The sequence below is a fragment of the Montipora capricornis genome, chromosome 13 (genome assembly GCF_036669925.1).
Source record: "Montipora capricornis isolate CH-2021 chromosome 13, ASM3666992v2, whole genome shotgun sequence".
In the NCBI taxonomy this organism is placed as follows: domain Eukaryota; kingdom Metazoa; phylum Cnidaria; class Anthozoa; order Scleractinia; family Acroporidae; genus Montipora; species Montipora capricornis.
The window spans coordinates 16,187,130-16,202,129 of record NC_090895.1 but is presented as its reverse complement, the minus strand read 5'-3'; the positions used below and the strand labels follow the sequence as shown (position 1 = coordinate 16,202,129).

Genomic DNA, 15,000 nt, shown 5'->3' with positions numbered 1-15,000 from the left:
AATCAAATATTATTAATTTATTATCAAAATGATGAGTTAGGGGATGATATTCAGATCACAGTGACAACTACTAGATTTGGGAGGAGGGCTATTCACAGTATTATTTTCTTTGAATAGTTCTTTGAGTTTTATTTAAGTTGTATTAAAACTGTTTCTGTGGTTGAGGGCGGGTCATCTTGTTTCATGTACAAACTCAAAGGGGGGCCACATTATGTTATGCAGTAGCAAGAACAGGCCCACGGGAAATTATATATAGCAAAAATTAAAATGCACCAGCCCACCCCCACCTCCCCCTCTAATAAATGACCGGTCTCTTATGTTTTCAGTTTTGTGATCATAGTTGTATAATTGACAGATTCAGTTTGGTTACCCTTGGTTATTTAGAGTACAAGCAGGAACCGGTGTGTTGGTTTACTTTTCTCAGATCTGAGAGCTACTCTATAACAGTGTGCGACAACGCCCTCCCTGTTTTGTTACGGCAATTGTTTTTGTTGATAGTTAAAACGTTTTACTATCACTTCGTCAACGTTATTTTAGGTTTGTTGTATGATGTATTTAACGACACCTACAGATTTCTCTAGTCGCATGATATTAATCCCTTTTTTCATGTCAGGTGCTGGCATTGGCACTCCTAGGAGCATTGCTAAGTTGTACTTTACAATCTCAAGTTACTCAAGGTAAGTGCTTCACAGCCAGGAGCTTATCCCCGGTTTCCGTAGCATGAAGCGACTAGGAATACTTCTACTCTCCCCTGGATGGGATGCTAGTCCATCGCAGGGTTACTCCAACTGTTACTTAAATTGTTTAGTTTGTGAATGGTGTATTTTAATTTTCCATGTTTGCCTTTGTCGCATTTGGTACAGTTTTACACAAACTTAGTAGGAATGTAACTACGATTTGATTGCGTGCTATTTATTGGTTGATTCTTGATTTTCTTGTCTTTGTATTGCAGCATCTTTTATTAATTATTAGTTTATTCACCGCATTGCATTTCATTTTACGTTCGATTATTGTCAGTCAAATCATAGTCAATCACAGCTGGTTTCTGCGATACCTGACTTTAATCGATCAGTAAAATCAATTCCTGCACGCTAAGTTCTCGCCACAACAGCTATTTGGCACGTGACAATTTTACCCTTCAACAGTCGCCCGCTGTTGAGCCCGCTGCTTTAGTATCTCTCACTCGTTCCCTGTCCTCACTGATGAGATGTACTATCAGTATGACAAGATATCGTATCCCCAAGTGGCCAACTTGTTTTATTCATTTTCGAAACAGTGAAAAAGTTGTCACCAAACGCTAAAACGCGTATCTTGTGTAACATGAAACAAGATATAAAGGTTGTGAAAAAGAAATCATGATCTTGCCAAATTGTGCAAAAAAATGTTTATGTAGTAGAGAAGAACTGTATTACAGCACAAGAGTAACTTACAATGAAGGGGAAGCTTGCGTTTTATTGGATAATCATGTTAGTTACCATGACGACACCCATATCCTCACATGTGAAAGATAAAAATGATACGTTCACTGCATGTGGTGAAGATTATGGCTTTTTCAGAAGAAGGATAATCCTAGTATTTCATCCAGAATAAAGCTCTTTGGAGTATCCTCATCTTCACCCAGCCATAGATGCATGTATAAAGGGCTTAAGGAACGCATATTTGAACCCTGCAGGGGGCATGTATGTGGAAGTTTGATCAGCTTCTCCTATATTTTAAAGGACGTGGTCGGAATAGGTATAAAGAAACTTTAGAAAGCTAAATTCAGTGAGAAAATTCCTCACTTTTCATTGCTAACCTTGGCTTGAAGTCTTTATTATTCCCCAACTGGGTGCAAGCACTGAGACACACAACACCAACTTCACAACCTCCGGGAAGATAAAGAGTTAAATACCCAGGGTATGCCTTTGGCTGAAGAGGTGTTGAACCCTAGATTTAGCTGGCTAATAAATTCTGAGAGTCCTAGTCCTTCAGTGTTGTATTACAAGCCTACAGCCGTAAAGTTAATTTCTACAAACATGAACAATCCGTCCTTTGTCATTGTTTTGAAAATGTTTTTCCTGTGACACTAATACTTGTAGTTGGATCTAAAGTCCCAAATATAACTTGGAATGGCTCTGCTTTTCAAATCAGTGAGACTAAATTGCATTTGGCCCAGATCAAAATCCAGCCCAATGGCTCAGTTATGGCCCACTTCAAAACCTTGTGTACTTTCACTCCCTGAAAACTATCACGAAATGTGCTTAATGTCGCCCATTCCTATTGCCTGGATGTCTCTTTCACATCTTTGACTCTACCCTGCCTTCCTTCCCTGAAGTGTACGTTTGGAGTGGAAGTAAGTGTGACAGGTGATTTTCCAGTCAGTCCCTTGGTGTGAAAAGTGCATGCACTGAACCTTGCTGCCAATGACACTTCTGAGCACTGGGCTGCTTGTTACCTCTCCTCCCACCTCACGTCACCTCAATTAAAAAGAAAAAGAATTTTAAAATTTCCCTCCCAGCTTGAACTATAAGTGAACGGGGTAATCTGATGAATGGTCGAGATGCTGATTAATCTTGGTTTTATTTTTTTACATGTACATCATCTGAGCAAAACACTGACCCCTGTCTCACTGAAATTCTGTTTCCTTGTACAGTGGTGATAGAACATGTCTAAACGGCAAGGTCAGAAGTCAGTAAAGGATGTTGTGTGGAACCAGGTTATGCAAATGTACCGGGGAAAGAAAAAGAAACGTGAAGATTCTGGTAATTTTTTTTATGTATTTACTGATTCATTGTGTATCTTGATGACAATCATAGTTTTACAAAATAACACGACTTTGGTTTTAAAAAATAAACAAAAAAACTTTGCAAGTGTGAGATGTAACCTTTCTAGCTAAGAAAAAATCATTCGCAATTCATTGTCAAGGAGCAATTTTACATGTTTTGGATTAGGATTGTTTCAGCCTGACAGGAGATTATGTTGTTTGTGTTCCAATAGATCCTGACCAGGCAGAAGCGGGAACGAGCACACACAGGGATCAGGAACAAGGTACAGCTGTATTATTGATACTTGTAATCACTGTAAGGAGTTGTCTGAAATTTAAATGTTGGATGGGAGTCTCTTTCAAGCACAGGACTGCGGATACCATTTTCTAGCTTACCAAAATTTAAAGACTTTGTAGTGGTTGTAAGAATCTGTCCAAATTTTTGCTATCCACGTATAAAATCAGCAGTTGGTAGTTTGCTTAACATGTGAGATATTTGAATTTATTATGAGAATTAATTTGAGTTACCATTGGTGCTTAAAGATGTTGTTATGTAGTACATGTACTGTATATCCGAATTTGATAGCCGTGAAGGATGGCTACACCGGACATCTGCACTGAAACAGAACCATCCATGAGTCGAGAAGACGCAAATGGCAAAGTTGTGTTTCGAGAATGTTCGAGACATCGATGCTAAACAAGTAGCCACATGTAAATGTGCAGTAACAGCTTGAACTATACCCTTAACCCTAACTGTTTTCACCATCCACATTCTTCCCTTATTATGCATACTTCCTTGCACATGTTCAATTTACCTTTGTTTCAAAGAGGCATTGCTGTGCAAATGAAATTCTGAAGAGAGTGACTTCCCACGGTCCATTTGTGATGTGAGTGAGACGAGACGTCCAAAAGTGCTACATTTTCTAGCTAAGCGAGTAGAAAAAGTAATTTACCTCAAATCCGATAGAGGAGAGAATGCAGTCTCTTGGGGAGACGTATCACACACCTGAAAATTGCAAAATGATATATGTTCATCTACACTTGGACATATCACTTTGAAACGAATTGTCCCATGGGGAAAAAAGGTCTGACTTAGGGCTTCAGGAACCAAAAGCCCATTGAGAAGACTGCTCAGGTTCTTGTCGCCTTCAAAGAAGGAACTCCTAGACCCCAAAGATCGTCTGGGTCTGGGCCCTCTGTTAAACGACATCTCTGTCATCGTAATGCTAGCTTCCAAGCGTTATTGAAGAGTTGAGAATGTCTGACACCGGAGTTGATCAAAAGGGTTTCAAGTCCTTGTGTGCATCGTCGACTTCAATTTCGGAGCTCCTTTTGGTCGACGATCTGTCTAAGAATCTGGACGACATCTCTAAGGCTAACAAAATAGCTATAAAGATTACAGGACACAGAACAGAGTGGCGAAAAGCAGAAATGCACATGCATTGACTACACGCCAAAGGATAATTTTTAATACAGAAGATACCTGAGCTCAACTGGGGCAACTAGGGTGCTAGGTGCTGCTTGTCAAACGAGCAAATTCCAAACCAAAACACAAGATTCTCACAAAGACAAGTGGCCGTTTTAAGTGCCACTGACAATAATACTAATAATACACTAGCTGGCAATTTAGCCTTCAAAGTTGATGAATGGTCCAAGATCACATCTGATCCCCGGAGTTTACTTACCATAAAGGGTTATCGTCTCGGATAAGAGACAACCCCGAGGCAATAAATGCTCCAACGCAACGCATTCTTCCCTCGGATCAGTTTGTTTTAATCCAATCTGAGGTCGGACTGTTAACAATTTGAGAGTAGTAGAGTGGACTTGAGTTTGCGTCATTTCAACGACAGAATTGAGTTGAGTCCATCCTGCCGTTTTTGCGTGGCTTACTCACTTACTTACTGGGTATTCCTGATTCCCAGAGGCCCAGTGCATGCAAGGAGGGACAACATTACATGTTCACTGATGATCACACCTTTGTGGCCTTGCCAGTCATGGTACCCGACAATGTTAGGAATGTAAGTAAGTAAGTAAGTGGTGAGAGCACTCGCCTCCCACCAATGTGGCCCAGGTTCGATTCCTCCACTCGGCGTCATATGTGGGTTGAGTTTGTTGGTTCTCTACTCTGCACCGAGAGGTTTTCTCCGGGTACTCCGGATTCCCCTCTCTTGTTGTGTTAATTGTTAATTTCACTTTACAGTGTCCTCAATTAGTGTTCCAGCGCTAAATCTACTAGACACTTAAATAAAGTTCCTTTCCTTTCCTTTCCTTTCTTTGAATTACCTGCCTAATCCTCCAGTTAGACTCCTGGACAGTATAGAGCGAACAGTTCAACGGTCAAGAAATCTCAGCTTGGTCTACGGAAGTTATCAGCCAAGCCTGGTCTACAGGCACAGAGAAACAGTGCAATCCAGTTAGGTGTGCATTGTGTAGCTGTTGCAATCTGAAATCACCGGATATTTTTTGAGCCCCAATAGAGGATTACCTGAATTTTTGCTACTGGGTATACGTTGACAGCAAAACCTGCGGCACACTTGACACCTCCTGGTCAGCATTGTCTGCCTCTATTGAATTAGTCACTGGTCGCAGGATTGGAACGCATCACTTGCTGCCAGGTTTTATGAAGGGAGTCTTGATGGGAAGGCCTCCTAAATCTAAGTACTGCACGACCTGGAATGTTGGCGTTGGGGTCACGGTTTACCTGAAATCCATCTCGCTTTATTAATCACATAAACTGAAGGAATTGACACTGAAGGTAGTCGTCACCTTATTGGCCCTTGCCACTGCCCGCTATTGGCATACCGACAGTGGTGTTCAACAACTTTGCATCCTGAGGAGAGAACGGCATAGGCCATTGTTCTAAAATATGAGGTCAAATGGTCCCATTTATAACTATTCTAACTCAGATGGGACTTGCAACTTCATGGCTCTTTCTATCTAGCTCAGTGGCTATGTCTATCCACAACCTGGGCCTGATTCTACTGACGCCCAGAAGATTCCAGTAGAATCCGGAGACCGACAGCCGGTGGGATTGATTTGTCAGCCGTCGTAAATGTTGGTTCCAATTGTGTCAACAATAAACAATTGAGAAATTATTTCCATTCCATTCCAGTTATATTGTGTAATAGGGAACACATTACACAAAACAATCATTCACATTTGCTTGTTTCGGTCTGTCACGTCAACGATAGTTCTGGAGTAAAGAGCGTGATCTGTTTTTGCCTTTCTTATCTCAAAGTTACATCCGCTGGTATAATAAAGCAATGGCGATTAAATTGTTCACTGTGGATCATGATATTGATGTTTTGGCACTAAGTAAAACATGGTTTCACGATGATTACTACAATTTAGTGAATATGGGTACCCTGTGTGCTACTGGATAGAGATTCCTTCACAGTCCTAGAGCTGTGGGGGGGGGGGGGGGGGTGGGGGTGTTGGTGTACTATTTGGAGAACCTATTCAGTTTAACAATCTCATCTTTGATACACATAAGAATTTTAAACTGATGGACGTGCGATTTGGAAATGGTGTTCATTTACGTGTGTTTGTCATCTAGCGGTCACCTTAGTCAACTTATGAGCGGTTTTACGAAGAGTTCTCCCGGCTACTGGAGCACCTCCCTAGCTGAGCACCCAGCCCCTATAATTTTAATTGGTGATGTCAACTTTCCATGTTGATGATCCAAATGACCATTATGCTAGACGGTTTGCTAATATCCTTGAAGCTTTTGATCTTAAACAGCATGTTAGAGGCATCACACACAAGGATGGCCACACCCATGTGCTTGTTATCACCAGATGTGATGACTCTCTTGTACAAAATATAAGGGTTTGTGATCCTGCTATTTCAGATCATCGAGCTATATCCATTGCAGTCTACTCCTGGAGAAACCTGTATTTGCTAAGAAAACTGTTCAAACCATTCTGTGTTTAGCCATCAGACCGTCTGCTTCATGGTATAAGCCTGAAGTGACAGAGGAGAAAAGAAAGGGACGGAGAGGGCGCCTGGAAAGGAAATGCCTTTCTACTGGTCTACTGATCGATCATGAAAACTACGTGTACGAATATAGCGTCGTCAACAACCTTATTAATTGTTTTAAGTCATCCTACTACACTTCTATTATCTAGGCTCACTCTAATGATCAAAAGGTCCTCTTCAAGACTTAAGAAGAAAAAATCCAGATTTTATACCTCTGCACCGAGCAGTGATGTGTTAGCCAACCGTTTTGCTGACTTTTTCCATGAGAAAATGTCTACCATACGTCAAGACCTGCAAGCTACATTATCATCAGTTGACCAGACACCATATCCTGATGAAATGTGCTTTGCTGAACTCTGTATTTTTGACGCAGTTACTCATGAGGAGGTGAAAGCTTTTGCTTCTAAATCGATCTCCAAATCATGCATCCTTGTGGCATTACCATCTCACATTATCAATGGATGCTTTGACACACTTCTTCCTATTATAACCAGTATTGTAAATTTGTTGCATGCAACTCGCATTACGCCTGAGTCCTTAAAGCTGGCAGAGCTAAGACCATCTCTAAAGAAGTTTGTTGCAGATCATGAGGAGTATGCAAGTTTTCGTCCCACATCAAATCTGCCGATGGTGTCTAAAGTTGTTGAAAAGGCTGCCGGCCACTGACCAGTTCACTCGGCATGTTTTTATCATCATCTGGACGCCATCCTATCTTCCATGATGTTCTCCACTACAGAACCTACTCAAGGTCACTCAGGTCAACCTCTCATAAATTTATGCTGGTGGACCGTACATAAGCCAAATCATATGGTGATCGGGCCTTTTCTGTTGCTGGCCCGCGGCTCTGGAATGAGCTCCCTTTACACATTAGGTTCTCTGATAGTGTTAGTAGTTTTAAGAGGGTCCTTGAGACCCACTTATTTATCTGGATTTTTAATTTTTTTCCGGATTTTCTTTAATAGTTGTGTGATTTATTTATGACATTGTTAATTGAATTAGAAATTAGAGTAATAAAGATTGTATAGCGCTTAGGGCACTTAATGGTTAGGGGCTATAGAATAATTAACGATTATTCTTTACAATCTCGGTAAATATTCTGTCACTATTCACCTCGATTTTAAAGAATAGCTGTTAATTATTAGTAAATACTCACGAAGTGATCTCAACAACATTTGCAGACAAAAACCATCCAAAGTCGATTTAATTGACATCTCAATTCATGCGTGGAAAACGTGCAGTGCGCGAAAGCGTTTACAGAAGCTTTAGACATGGGAAATTTAAAATACCTTTCGTTAAAATCCTGGTCACAAAAAGCAAAATGGTCATTTAACACCGTTTAAATCACCAATCTAAATCTAAATCGAAAGTTTGCTATAAATCATTTTTACCGTTAAGTCAAAGTTTTAGAGGTTCATTTGAAATGGAAATTGAAAGTGAAGTTGGTAAAGGATCCACATGGAATGGCGGAGGTGAGCGTTTGTTTGTTGTAAAACAACCAGTGTTCACGATTTCCTTGCAGCCGTCTGGAACTTTCTAAAACATTTTTTTAATTCCTCGATTTCAGTAACAAATTCGTTTTGCTGGGCGACCAGCCCTACAAAGTAGAATTACTCCGAGTGAAACAAATTGTTGGCGTGAAGATTGTTTAATTTTCAATAATAATTATCTGGAAAAACAAAGTCAAACACTAGTTGGCAAAAGTATGAAGTCTTCTCTTAGCTTTGAAAACTTTCAGACCAAATGTTGTGGCCCTCTTTGTATTCTGTAGCACAGCAGCATCTTGTAAGCTCAATATTTCCAATTCAGAAATGCTAGCGAGTTTACGCCGGCCATTTCGTTTTGTTTGGATCACGCGTTATTCACTTCATAGACCTTATTCCAAAATGGCCGTCATTTAAATATTCTTTTGTTTTTATTCAAATTAGCCCTTGATGCCTCGTTCTTGAGCTGAAAGTTCAAAAGAATATTTTGCCTTGAACGAGGCATCAAGGTCTTATTTGAATGAAAACAAAATAATATCTAAATGGCGGCCATTTTGGAATAAGGTGTATAGGGAGTAAATGATGCTCAATTATTCTGAGATAGCAAACCAATCAGATTGCTTGAAACACCGAGATCACTGCGTGAGTATATTTTAAATTTTATTCTTTTATTATTTTTTTATATCACTTTCTATATGACCCTTCAAGCGAAAAGGGGGCTTACCCAAATTTCACGCTATGGCTATTTTCACGGTCCTCGTCGTGAAAATGTTGAAAAAGGATTGGAATGTGAGTGAAATTTCCCTTTCACGCCGTGAAAAAAGTTACGGCCACCGTGAAAGCCGTTATGTTTGAGAAATATTTCACGTCATGAAACAAAGCGTACTTCTTGCGCAAACATCAGTCTGTTACCCTGAACACTATTCCATCACAATGTCACACCACCTTCAAAGGTTTACTGCAAGGTTCGAAATCGGCTATCTCAATCAGCAAATTGCCAACTCGGGGTCCATTCGCTCTTTTGTTTTCTGTTCTGTTTTATGTTGTGATTTCGGGAAAACAAAAGAAAACGAGACAACAGAAAAAATATTCGTACTTACTAAAACTTGGAACATTACCCGACACCCTTCCAAATCGATGCAAAATGAGATACGCGTTTCTTTTTTCGTTTTTTGCTAAAAAGCACGCAACTTCAGTTTGCCTCAATGGGTTTTAAACGTCGAATATTTGTAAAAGAATCATCATAGTGGTCGGATCTTTACTAGAAAATCAAATGAATGAACTCAGTAAAACCATAACAGAAATTAAAGTGTCGCTTGCACAAAAGTTATTGGAATGAAGTGATTACATTATGGAGCCACCCTTACACCACGCCGGCCGGCCGACCGTTTTACCAGTAAATTACAAAGAAACCACATTTTTTCGCAATCACTATACCAGTAATTACTTGGCCAGAACTCGTTTTTGGTAGTCCACTAATATAGGAAATCAAAGTTGGCCATAAGCCTGCGCCGAATTGTGCTGCAACAAAAGACCAAAGTCGAGGTTCAGAGGAATAATTTGCATTTTGTTTTGTTCAAAACAAAGGAAAATGCAAATTGTTCTCCTGAACCTCGACTGTGTTCTTTTGTTGCTGCACGACACGAAACTAGCCTATTCCGCTGTGTTTATACTTAGTTACTCGTGCACTGGTGATGTGAATTTTCTGTGTTTTTGTGAACTGAATAAAAGTTAATCTGCTGTGAACTGTTTCGTACTTACCATTGGCCTAAATCATCGCGTGTTTGGGAAAAATCCACAAAATCTGACCACCACCGGCTAACGTTCTTGTTTTCAAAAGAGAGGCAATCACTTTTCATAAGACCCTAAATACGAGCGGAGATATGGCTTGAGCAAAGTTAATAGATGTAGGCTGGTTATGAAACTCGAAAAGTTTCTTTGTTTCATTTTTTTGTTTGCTTTTTTGGCCTTGACCTGGAACAAAACCCGACAAAAACACGCTTTTTTCGGCAGGATAACCAATCAAAAGCCTCGACCAATTTATTCGAAATTAACTTGCGAACCAAAAACAAAAGATTTTGCAGGGTCACGGTCGGTTTAACATCTAATTGCGACTGTATTGTTCCTGCTTTTAAAATTGTCAGGGTTTCATAACCAGTCCCTAGATTAACTATGATTGAAGGCATCCAAGAGCGCTTAGTTCAATTTATATATGATTATCACATATTTCACAATCAATTATAAGTACAGTCGAGCTTAATACAAATAAGGCGTAAATATCATTCTCAACTATTCAACGCTGGGAGAACAACTGCGTTTTTATTTTCAAGTAATGATTTACTCTCTTTCAGATGCTTTTGGGCCAGTGGCTGACCTTATCGACGTTATTCGACAACTGTACAAAAGCCGTGAAGGATGGCTTGCGCCATTCCCGTGGTGCGAAGAGTTTAGATTCCATCTTGTCAACATTTTTACCAGGCTTAAAATGGTCAGCAGGAAAAAAGAACGAGGGGTAAAGACTCACTACATTGTCAACATGTTGGAAATCTTCAAACCACACAAGGAATGTTCACAGCCTAGAAAGGTTTTGATTGAAGGACAGCCAGGCATGGGAAAGACAACCTATTGTAACAAGGTTGCTTACGACTGGGCCAAGAACTGTAAAGCTGAAGATTTGTTTCCCGATGTCCAAGTGTTGTTGTTGTTGAGATGCAGAGAAATCAACTCTGACTTATGGGAGGCTATTGATGACCAGATTTTACCAAGAGGCATAAAGAAAGAAGAAAAAGAGAAGTTCTTCACCTTAATTCAGGACAATCAGTCAAAAGTTTTGCTGGTACTTGACGGGTTGGATGAGTTAACAAGCCATTATTTACCCGCCTACAAAGAAATCATTCAAGGAAGAATGCTTCCAAAATGTTACTTAGTGGTTACAGCTCGGCACGAAGCTGGGATAAAAGTACGGGAATGCTGTGACACCCTGCTAGAAGTCGAAGGATTTACTAAAGATGCTGCTGAAGGTTTTATCTCCAGATATTTTAAAACCGATGAGCATCTGGGGAAAAAGCTCTTGGACAAACTGTGCACAGACGCAAGCCTTAGCGGACTGACTGCAAATCCATTAAATACAGCCCTTCTTTGCCTCCTCTGCGAAGACTTCCAAGGAGACTTGCCGCAACGCAGAACTCTGCTTTACCACGAAATAGTGCAGTGTGTGCTGAGAAGGTATAGCAAAAAGAAGGAATTACCAAAAACGGACGAAGACCTAACACAATTATACCACGCTGAATTAAAGCAGCTTGGTTCTATAGCGTTGAATGGCTTGTTCAACGACAAGATGTATTTCGACGACAATGCATTCCGAAATTGTACCAGTAACTTAATACCTGAATTGGGATTTCTGTCAGTTGAGCCTGGACGCAACAAACGAAGACCAAGCCTGCGCTATGAGTTTCTTCACAAGAGCTTTCAGGAGTTCTTTGCTGCATTTTATCTCAGTTGCCAGCTTGTCGATGAGGAAATTAGCCCCGATAGCTTAGTTGCTGACACTAGATATTTTGGAGAGTTCCAACAGGTGCTCAAATTTACATGTGGTATCTTGGCTCAACGGTACGAGGCAAAAGCAATGGCACTTATGGCAAGTATAGCAAGTCAAATCAATCAATCAAATAAGGAGGACTACCTATTGACTGCGTTGAATTGTATTAAGGAAAGTGATAACGAACAGGGCTCCTTTGGAAAAGAGTTGGCACGTTCTCTTGGTTCGCTTCTTGATATTCAGCGTATTTCGTATGTAGGGAAGATAGATGACAGTGACGCTGCTATACTGGCTCACGCAATGGCAACAAACTCTACGGTGACAGAGTTGCTTTTACCTAGCAATAATATCGGTGACTCTGGTGCTGCTGCACTGGCTAAAGCAGTGGAAATCAATTCAACACTGACAAAGTTGAATTTGGTTTTCAATGAAATCGGTGACTCAGGTGCTGCTGCACTGGCTAAAGCAGTGCAAATCAATTCAATGCAGACCAAGTTGGGTTTGCTTTTCAATAAAATCGGTGACTCAGGTGCTGGTGCACTGGCTAAAGCAGTGGAAATCAATTCAACGCTCACAACGTTGGGTTTGTCTAGGAATGGAATCGGTGACTCGTGTGCTGCTGCACTGGCTAAAGCAGTGGAAATCAATTCAACGCTGAGAACCTTGCATTTGCCTGGGAGTGGAATCGGCGATAGGGGTGCTGCTGCACTGGCTAAAGCAGTGGAAATCAATTCAACGCTGACAACCTTGGATTTGTCTGCGAGTGGAATCGGCGATGCAGGTGCTGCTGCACTGGCTAAAGCAGAGGAAATCAATTCAACGCTGACAACCTTGGATTTGTCTTGGAATGGAATCGGCGATGCAGGTGCTGCTGCACTGGCTAAAGCAGTGGAAATCAATTCAACGCTGACAACCTTGGATTTGTCTCGGAATGGAATCGGCGATGCAGGTGCTGCTGCACTGGCTAAAGCAGTGGAAATCAATTCAACGCTGACAACCTTGGATTTGTCTCGGAATGGAATCGGCGATGCAGGTGCTGCTGCACTGGCTAAAGCAGTGGAAATCAATTCAACGCTGAGAACCTTGCATTTGCCTGGGAGTGGAATCGGCGATATGGGTGCTGCTGCACTGGCTAAAGCAGTGGAAATCAATTTAACGCTGACAACCTTGGATTTGTCTGCGAGTGGAATCGGCGATGCAGGTGCTGCTGCACTGGCTAAAGCAGAGGAAATCAATTCAACGCTGACAACCTTGGATTTGTCTTGGAATGGAATCGGCGATGCAGGTGCTGCTGCACTGGCTAAAGCAGTGGAAATCAATTCAACGCTGACAACCTTGGATTTGTCTCGGAATGGAATCGGCGATGCAGGTGCTGCTGCACTGGCTAAAGCAGTGGAAATCAATTCAACGCTGACAACCTTGGATTTGTCTCGGAATGGAATCGGCGATGCAGGTGCTGCTGCACTGGCTAAAGCAATGGAAATCAATTCAACACTGACAACCTTGGATTTGCCTTGGGATGGAATCAGTCACTTGAGTGTTGCTACACTGGCTTAAGCAGTGGTTATAGCCAAATAATTGACAGAGCCCTTTGGCCTGGTATTTTATACTAATCGTATTGGCCATTTTCAAAACATTTTGAAATTAATCCTCCATTGGAGTTAATCATTGGACCAAAAATCAGAGCCCGAAAGAATTGTTGCAACTTTTTATAAGAATTTCTAGCATTCCGGCGTAATGCTGGGGGTAACCCTGCGATGGACTAGCATCCCATCCAGGGGGGAGTATAAATACTCCTAGTCGCTTCATGCTACTGAAACCGGAGATAAGCGCCGGCCTGATGAGCCTTCTGGCTCGTAAACAGAGACTTTACCTTGAACGATATAACTCACCGTCACAAGGCGTAACTGACCATCACAAGGCATAACTCACCGTCACAAGGCGTAACTCACCTTTTCAAGGCGTAACTCACCGTCACAAGGCGTAACTCACCTTTTCAAGGCGTAACTCACCATCACAAGGCTTAACTCAGTGACACAAGGGGTAATTCACCTTTACAAGGCGCAGATGACCATCACAGGGCGTAACTCACCGTCACAAGGCGTAACTGACCGTCACAAGGTATAACTCACCGCCACAAGGCGTAACTCACCATCACAAGACGTCACTCACCTTCACAAGACGTAACTGACCGTCACAAGGTGTAACTGACCGTCACAAGGTGTAACTGACCGTCCCAAGGTGTAACTCACCGCCACAAGGCGTAACTCACCGTCACAAGGTGTAACTTACCGTCCTTAGGCGTAACTGACCGTCACAAGCCGTAACTCACCATTACAAGGCGTAACTCACCATCACAAGGCGTAACTCAGCATCAAAAGGCGTAACTTACCGTCACAAGGCGTAACTCACCGTTACAAGGCGTAACTTACCGTCTTTAGGTGTAACTCAGCATCACAAGGCGTAACTCACCGTCACAAGGCGTAACTCACCGTCACACGTAACTGACCGTTACAAGGCGTAACTCAACATCACAAGGCGTTACTCACCATCACAAGGCGTAACTGACCATCACAAGACGTAACTCACCGTCACAAGGCGTAACTGACCATCACAAGGCGTAGCTCACCTTTACAAGGCGTAACTCACCGTCACAGGGCGTAACTGACCGTCACCAGGCGTAACTGACCGTCACAAGGCGTAACTCACCGTTACAAGGCTGAACTAATCGTCACAAGGCGTAACTCACCGTCACAAGGTGTAACTCACCTATACAAGCCATAGCTCACCATCACAAGGCGTAACTCACGGTCACAAGGCGGAACTCTCCGTCACAAGGCGTAACTGACCATCACAAGACGTAAGTGATCGTCACGAGGCGTAATTCACCGTCACAAGGCGTAACTCACCGTCACAAGGCGTAACTCACCGTTACAAGGCGTAAGTGACCACCACAAGGCGTAACTCACCTTCACAAGACGTAAGTGATCATCACAAGGCGTAATTTACCATCACAAGGTTTAACTCACTGTCACAAGGCTGGCATGTCATAAACTTGGGCCTAAGCTGTCAAAAAGTCCAATTTTTAAAGTGCCCCTGTGACCAAAAAGTCAATTCATATTTTTCTTTGGCTGTCAAAACTATGTTAACAAAACACTAAGTGACCCACGTTTTAAGCCTTGATTTCAAAAAGACACGTCTTTATTTTAACTGTAATTTTCCTATTTAATGGTCCGCCATTACTAACATTATGTTCTTGA

At 41.7% G+C, this 15,000-nt stretch overlaps 1 protein-coding gene and 1 long non-coding RNA gene across 2 annotated transcripts in view; both read left to right on the top strand.

The window, feature by feature from the left end:
• Window positions 1-1,100, top strand: part of LOC138029106 (uncharacterized) — a 15,499-nt gene extending 14,399 nt beyond the window's left edge. The window contains exon 6 of the long non-coding RNA XR_011127811.1: window positions 614-1,100. This is a non-coding gene — a long non-coding RNA (uncharacterized lncRNA). The remainder of the gene's footprint in view (window positions 1-613) is intronic.
• Window positions 1,101-10,534: 9,434 nt separating this feature from the next.
• Window positions 10,535-15,000, top strand: part of LOC138030615 (NLR family CARD domain-containing protein 3-like) — a 16,974-nt gene continuing 12,508 nt past the window's right edge. Inside the window, exon 1 of the mRNA XM_068878503.1 lies at window positions 10,535-14,720. Coding sequence (XP_068734604.1) covers window positions 10,535-13,297 — 2,763 coding nt within the window. The 3' untranslated portion in view covers window positions 13,298-14,720. The remainder of the gene's footprint in view (window positions 14,721-15,000) is intronic.